The following is an 8,569-nucleotide window of genomic DNA, read 5'->3' as shown; positions in this document are numbered from 1 at the left end:
ATGGATACTAACAATCCAGAATCAGGAATGAACCCAGGCGCTCTTAGTGCCGAATCTACAGCAAACCCAGGCACTTTTAGTGCCGAATCTGTAACTGCTCTTCTCAACCAACTCTCTGCTCAACTTGGACGCAACAATGGAACCTCAAACCCAAGCATTGATCAGATCAGTCCTTACTTCATTCATCCGTCTGAAAACCCTGGTATTCCTATAACTCCTATAGTTATGAATGGCTCAAATTATGGTGACTGGAGTAGAACATTGACTTTAGCTCTGCAATCTAAAAATAAATTTGACTTTGTTGATTAAACGATTAAGAAACCACTTGAATCTGATCCTTTGTTTAGGCAATGGAAACGTTGCAACACTTATGCTGTAGGTTGGATTAACTTGTCTCTGAGTTCAGATATTTCACGAAGTATAATGTGGAATAATCTAGCTTATGAGATATGGAGTGAATTGCGAAGAAGATACTATCATGGTGATAGGTTCAGAATAGCTAAATTGAAGGAAGAATTGTATGCTGTCAAGCAAGGAGAACTTTCTATTACCGCTTATTTCACAAAATTAAGATCATTATGGGAGGAATTAGAGAGTTTTTAGCCAATACCTGCTTGTGAATGCAGTCCAAAATGCTCCTGTGGTCTTGGAGTTATTCGATCATATAGATCTGAGGGATGTGTGGTGAAATTTCTACGGGGGTTAAATGATCAATTCTCAACTATACGTTCACAGGTCATGATGATGGAGCCACTACCCAATCTTGATTCTACTTTTGCCTTGCTCACACAACAAGAAAGGCAACTTGGCTTTCATGGAGAAGAATCTCAAATACTTCTCAATATTGCACAACACAAATCTCCACAAGGAACCAATTCCAACAAAGGATCAGATTCTACTAAGAGTGATATTGTTGCTGCTAATCGACAAGGCAGAGGAAAGAGCAGAACATATAGAGGTAAAGGATCGGGTAGAGGAAAAATTGTTTGCACATATTGTGGAAAGCTTGGACACACAATAGATGTTTGCTATAGGAAACATGGTCTGCCACCACATCTGAAGGAGAGATATAATAGTGGTGGTGCTGCAACATTCAATTATGCAGCCACTGATGAACATGCTGATGAAGACAGTGCAGATCAGAAGCAGCAAAGAAGTGACGAGCAATGCTTGGAATTCACTCAAGATCAGAAGATTGCTTTACTAGCTCTTCTTCAGCGCAATGAGTTACAGTCCATCCACAGCACCAACCAAATAGTTGGCCAAACTCCAGCAATGAGAGGTAACACTAACCAAGTGATTCAACTATTGCATTTTAAGTCACATGTTTTGGCTGAGAGAAGTGGTGATGAAACAGAAAAGTCAAAATCTTGGATCATTGATATAGGAGCCACTAACCATGTATCATATTATCTTCAAGATTTTAAAACTTACCATCATATTCCTACAATTATAGTTAAGCTTCCAAATGGCTCCTACACCACAAGCAACATCATAGGAACAGTTAGATTTTCTGATTTACTTTATCTTACCAACACATTATACATACTTAGCTTTAACTATAAACTTATTTCTGTTTCATCACTTACGTCAAATTTAAAATGCAAATTGGAAATAATTGACACAATGTGTGAGATACAGGATTCATCAAAGACGAGGATTTGAGTAGCTAGAACAGCAGAAGGACTTTATGCATTGGATATCTCAACACAACATGCATTTTCATTTGCATCTTCAATGAATTCTATTATTAGCTTGAATGCCGTAGATTTTACATACATTTGGCATACTAGATTAGGTCATATACCAGAGGATAGGCTTGCTGTAATGAAACAAAAATACAATCTTACAGAGTGTGATTTGAATTTCAATAAAATTCCTTGTGATGCTTATCATTTTGGTAAACAAAAGAAGCTTCCGTTTCCTTTAAGCTCTAGTAAGGCAGCCAATGGTTTTGATTTGCTTCATATGGATATTTGGGGGCCTTTGGAAACTCCATCTACTAATGGTCATAAATATTTTTTAACGGTTGTTGATGATAAAAGTAGATTCACATGGATTTTTCTGATGAAACATAAGGCTGAAACATCAAATTTAATTAAATCTTTTGTTCAACTGGTTAAAACCCAATTTGAAAAATCTGTTAAGGCTATCAGATCAGATAATGGACCAGAATTTAAGATGCTTTCTTTTTACAATTCTAATGGAATTGAACATCAAACCTCTTGTGTTGAGACACCTCAACAAAATAGAATTGTAGAACGAAAACATCAACACATATTACAAATTAGCCACAGCATTATGTTTCATTCAAACATTCCAAAGTATTTTTGGAGCTATGCTATTAAGCATGCAGTACACCTCATCAACCGTTTTCTTAGTGTTATTCTCAAAAATGCTTCTCCATATGAAGTTCTTTATTCAAAATTACCTGATATTTCACATTTGAAAACCTTTGGCTGTTTTGCCTATGCAAGTACTCTAACCTCAAAAAGGACTAAGCTGGATGCTAGGGCTTCAAAATGCTATTTTCTGGGCTATCAAGCAGGAACTAAGGGCTATCTTTTATTAGAATTACCATCGAGAAAAATATTTCTTTCAAGAAATGTTATTTTCTATGAAAATCATTTCCCTTTCATTGACAAGAACTTAAATCACACAAACAATCCTCATAGATCTGAAGATTTATTTAATTACAGCCATCATTTATCACCAAATTATCAATATATCACTCATATATCTGCACCTCCTGTTGATAATTATACACATTTTGGGACTGATAGCATAGATCCACCTGAGAATGCTCCACAATTAGGACTTGAAATAAATGATTCTGACTTTAGCATTTCATCTCATGGTGTCAATCATGCATCGCCATCTGCATCTTCCTCAAACACTCAAAATAATGATAATTATCATACATCTTCATCTGCATCTTCCTCAAACATTCAAGATAATGCTAATGTCACAGTAGATACTTCTAGCCCAGTCCTTAGAAGATCCACTCGAACTAGGCATGCACCTGCATATTTAGCAGATTATCATTGCATAAACTCAGTTGCTGCTCCAGCTACTCACCCCAGATATTCAGTACATGTGCCTCTTTCCAATTTGAGTGACAGTTTCAAACACCTCTCTCTAGCCATCACAAAAACACCTGAGCCAAAACACTATAGGGATGCTGTAACTCAATAGTGTTGGAGAAGTGCTATTAAAGCTGAGATAGATGCTCTTGAGCAGAACCAAACTTAGAAACTCACTTCTTTGCCAGCAGGGAAGTTTCCAATTGGTTGCAAATGGGTGTTTCGAAACAAATTCCATTCTGATGGTACAATTGAAAGGCATAAGGCTAGGCTTGTTGTAAAAGGATTCACCCAAGTTTCTGGAGTAGATTATCTTGACACATTTAGTCCAGTTGTCAAGATGACTACATTTAGAGTAGTTCTGTCACTTGCTGCTGCAAAAGACTGGTTTCTCAAACAACTTGATGTAAACACAACCTTCTTGCATGGAGATTTAGATGAAGAAATGTACATGACGTTTCCCCCTGTTCTTGAGGTAAATGGTAATGGCTTGGTTTGCAAATTGAAGAAATCGTTGTATGGCTTAAAACAAGCTAGTCGGCAATGGCACACCAAACTGAGTTCAGTTCTTCATGAGGCAGGTTTCACTCAATCAAGACTTGATCACTCTCTATTTACAAAGCATAACAATGAAGGTATTGCCATCATCTTGGTGTACGTAGATGATCTAGTCTTAACAGGGGATAATTTGACAGAAATCAACAGGATCAAACACATTCTTGACAGCAAGTTCAAAATCAAGGATTTGGGGGATTTAAAGTATTTCCTTGGTATGGAGGTAGCTAGATCTTCCAAAGGGATTGCTATTTACCAAAAGAAATATGTGTTAGACATGTTGAAGGATCACGGATTGCTTGATTATAAACCGAGCTCAACTCTTATGGACTATACTACCAAATTGTGCAAAGACAATGGTGATGATTTAGCTGATTCTGTTGAATACAAAAAATTAATTGAAGGCTTTTATACCTAACCAACACAAGACCGGATATTTGCTTTGCTGTGGGAAAATTAAGTCAGTACCTTGACCAGCCCAGGAAGAATTATATGAGTGCTGCCATTAGAATTTTGAAGTATCTCAAGGGCTGTCCAGCAACTGGTCTCCTATTTCCTTCTCATTCGGACAATAGTGTGATTGAATTCACCGACTCTGATTGGGCGTCTTGCAGTGATTCCAGAAAATCAGTCTCTGAATATTGTTTTTTCTATGGATCAGCACTCGTCTCATGGAAGAGTAAGAAACAAGCAACAGTGGCGAAATCGTCCACTGAAGCTGAATATAGAGCTCTTGCTTCTGCAACTTGTGAGGCCCAATGGTTATTTAATTTATTCACTGAATTGAAATTGTCTCTTACAAAATCTATAAACCTCTACTGTGATAATCAATCTGCCCTTTACTTAGCTGCTAATCCTATCTTTCATGAAAGAACTAAGCACATCGAGGTTGATCACCATATTACATGGGAGAAAGCTCAAATGGGACTAACCAGATTGTTGCCCATTAAGAGTGAAGAACAACTTGCAGATGTTCTTACTAAACCCTTGCCCCCTGGACCTTACATGACTAGTAATCATTGATCATTTTTCATCCTTTTTCATTCCCAGCTTGCGGGGGGATATCACATAACTAATTCTACTATTAATTCTGATTGTAACAAACTTGATATTGTTAGAGGGTAGATTTGTAATTATAGGATTACAGCTGTAATTGTACATTGTATAAATAGGTACTGTAGCTTGTATATTCCTTTAGGGTTTTATTCATCAAAATCACCTTTACCAAATTCCTTCTTCTTCTCTTGTTCATCTCTCTCTCAGCTCTATGAGGATACACAAAGAAACACCTCTCTAAGCTCACTTTTAACATCGAATAAATTTATGTAAAGCCATACAAGCACCAATAATTCTAACTTGTGTGTTTTAAGAAAAACGATGGCATGGCACCTAAGATTTTCCATCTTGCTTTACAACATCCAAATGGGCGTTCAATTGTACATCTAAGGCTAGAATGATAATAGTTGAATACTTCATTTCTTCCTCTTGCTCTGAGACCCAATCTAAAATGCGGAAGATGTTATCTATGACCTTTATAAGGACCTAAGAACCCCATAAAACACGGATAGCCAGAATCTACCAAGTAGTACTTATCTAGCAAAAATTTAGTGCACCACAAAATCAGTTAATAAAAATAAAGAGTTTAATCTAATATAAATAATATCAGTCTCATATGCTAACCTTTAGGAGGAAGAGGGAAATGAAGACTTTGTCTACGCACAGCTTGATTAAAAATTTTAGTATCGTGTGCAGATCCTTCCCAACCTGCCCATACAAATGTGAAACACATGTTAAAATCACATACTACCATCACATTTGTAGTTGTAATCCCTTTCTACCAATGTATGGAATTTTCTTGTCGGCAGGAACAACAACAGGTATATGAGTTCCATTTATTGCACCAATGCAATTTTTAAAATATGAAAAATATCTTTCATCATTTTTTAATTTCCACTGGAGTATCTGTGAATTGTGGATCAGTTGGTTGAATAATATGTTGAGCAAGCTTGCAAACAGCATCCAATACACAATGAAATTGTCTAGAAATATTTTCCCCTGAATGTTGGAATCTCTCTTCTGCATTACATATTGAACCTGGTTGTCCAATGATATATAAAAATATACCTACTTGTTCATGAATTCCAGTCCCTTTTGTTGTCTTTAGATTGTAAGTACTTTGTAAAACATCATAGAGATGAAGGAACACAAGCTTTTTCATCCTAAATTGCTGGTAGCAACGAATAGGATGCCCATTTAAAAGTTCATTTACCCAACCACTTCCTGTCAATCTTGAAGTTCTTCGTGGATTTTTCACAACGTACTTTAGAAAATAATCAACACAAGTTGCGATTGTTATTAAAGTCATTGTCTTCTTCTTACGTTTAGCTGTGACCTTTTGTTTGTTTTCAAATTCTTCGTCTGACACATTTGTATTTGACATCAAACTTTCAGTTGACAAACTTTCAGTTGAGCTGTTAGATATCCTGTTATACAAATATTTTAAACTAATATCAAATAAACACTAGTTCACATATTAAATATAAAATAGCAAACAACCATAGAAAATAATAAAAAAATATAATCATAGAAAATATTTTTTGAACAACACATAAATATATTAAAAAGAGATATTCTAGCAAAAAAAACTTTAAGAACTAGACACATCTGCTAAACTATGAGTCTTCAACCAACCAAGTTGTAAGGCAGAATTTTCTAGCCCCATAAAAATCTTTCTATTCGACCTTTTTGCCATTAGTCTTGTAGCTATAAAGAATATATCACTCCCCACTTCTAGCCCAGGTAATTGTTTGAGAACAGCTAAACAAGTAGATATACTTGGTACGTTATTTCTATGAGCTATTTCGTTGGCCTTTTCTTCTTCAAACACATTAATTATATGTTCTAGTTGAGTTGAAAGTTGAGAGGCTCCAGACCCTTTTCTAACCTTTCTTCTCTTTTGTCTCATTGCACTAGGAGGCGTTGATTCATCATTTAACTCATCTTCTAAACCTTCTTCCTCATTACTATTATCTTTGTCATTATATCTATCGTCATAACTATCATTTATATCTTCAGAAGGTGCCCATGCACCTACACCAGTAGCTACAACATCTTTAAAAAGAAACTCCATTTCATCAAGATGTTTTGGACCTTCCTCTCTAAATTTTGTCACATCAGAATTTTTCTATGAAACGATAAAATGACAATTAAAAATCTCTCGATAAAATTGATATTTCTGAAATGCTTTTAAAAAATGCAATATACCTGAATCTTAGCATCCCACCAATCATCACTTGCTTGTATGGTCTTCTTAATAGGATCCCAACCAAGACCAGTCTCTTTTCCTTTTAGTTTAGCCCATAGTCCCCATTCTCTTTTCATAGCCTCCCACTTGTTTTTAAATTGTTTAGACTCATAATTTAAACCAGTCTCTTTCAAGAATTTTGTTTTTAAATTTGCCCAACCAACTTTGTTAAAATATGTTCCAGGTCTATTTCCAGCCACCATCTCTTCTTTACATATTTTCATGAATATAACAGTATTTCGTTCATTCCAATCAGCTTTAAATTTTCTTCCGGACTTGCCACTTTCATGAATTTGTTAGGAAAGAACATAAAAAAAGAAAATTATAAAACTAATTATAAAAATAATAGCAAGTTGTATAAAAATAAAATCACATATAAAAAAAATTAAAACTGAGATCTCATAGCATACACAATGTTCAATACAAATTTAATAATAAAAATAGAATGATAAAATGATAAAAAAATACCTGAAAGGAATATATGCTGGTTTAGATGGAACAGAAGATGGTGGTGAAGGGTCAATACTTCCAGCAGATGAATCATTGCGTGAAAATGATGGTGGAAAGCCAGTGCTTCTAGAAGATGGAACCTTGCGTGAAAATGGTGGTGGAGGGCCAGTATTTTCAGCAGAAATAGGAAATATTTTTTCACAGAATCAAGAACGAAAGTAGATTCTTTTGTTTTGAAATCAATTTTTTTTCACAGAAGTGATAAAATGACTTATCAAAAAGGAGATAAGTCATCTATTTCTACTTCTTCCAAAAGCTGCAAATTAACTTTTCGAGAAGTTAAAAGCTCTTTTTTAAAGTGGTGCCAAACACGCTTATCGTAACTTTTTATAATTCAAAAGTAAAAAAAAGTAGCTTTTGTCACTTTACAAATGGGCTCTATGTAGGTAATGGACTTGGATGTTAATTTGATGGAGAGGGAGGGATCTGATATTTAATATTTGTTAAAATATTACTAATATACATAAGTAATATTTTAATATGATTTGGTAATATTTTTTAGATATTAATAAAAGTTAAGTATACAGTAGTGCAGTGGCAACCTTGGGGTGAAAATTAAAATGGAAGTTAGTTATGCTGTAATAAATACCATGTTGATATTGGAATTTTAGATTGAAGAGGAAGAGAAGAACATAAATTATGAATAATTAGAAAACAAAAATACACACTACAACAAACTACTAAAATCAACTATTATATAATTGTATATGAATATACTATAATTTAACATATTTTTAGTGTATATTTTATATTGTAGTGTTTTACAAGATTACAACAACATCTTTTATTTGTGATTATTATAGTAAAACTCGAATCCTATAACAAAGTATAGTCAAGCAATAAATAAAATATCAAACTATCCTAGGAGATATTATTTGATCTGACAAGACATAATAGGATATATTATCTTTATTTCTAGCAAACTAAAGAGTATACATATAATGTTCAGAAACTTATGGTAGCTGTGCATATCTGAAACCTGAACCCAACATTGACCCACAACATATATCAGGGCACTTAAGTATTTGTTCAAATTTTTTACCATTTAATCTTTTACACTTCATATCTGAGAGATTAAATGATAAAATATTAGAATAAATATTATTAAATAAAAAAA

At 34.2% G+C, this 8,569-nt stretch overlaps 1 protein-coding gene across 1 annotated transcript; it reads left to right on the top strand.

The window, feature by feature from the left end:
* On the top strand, window positions 1–1,665 carry LOC107641058. The gene is made up of 3 exons (XM_016344568.1): window positions 1–202; window positions 380–518; window positions 627–1,665. Exons 1-3 carry the CDS (start codon window positions 1–3, stop codon window positions 1,663–1,665), a joined length of 1,380 nt encoding a protein of 459 aa, XP_016200054.1.

This window comes from Arachis ipaensis, chromosome B05, assembly GCF_000816755.2.
Source record: "Arachis ipaensis cultivar K30076 chromosome B05, Araip1.1, whole genome shotgun sequence".
Classification (NCBI taxonomy): domain Eukaryota; kingdom Viridiplantae; phylum Streptophyta; class Magnoliopsida; order Fabales; family Fabaceae; genus Arachis; species Arachis ipaensis.
Note: the sequence above shows the minus strand (reverse complement) of the source record. Positions and strands in the feature narration are given on the sequence as shown.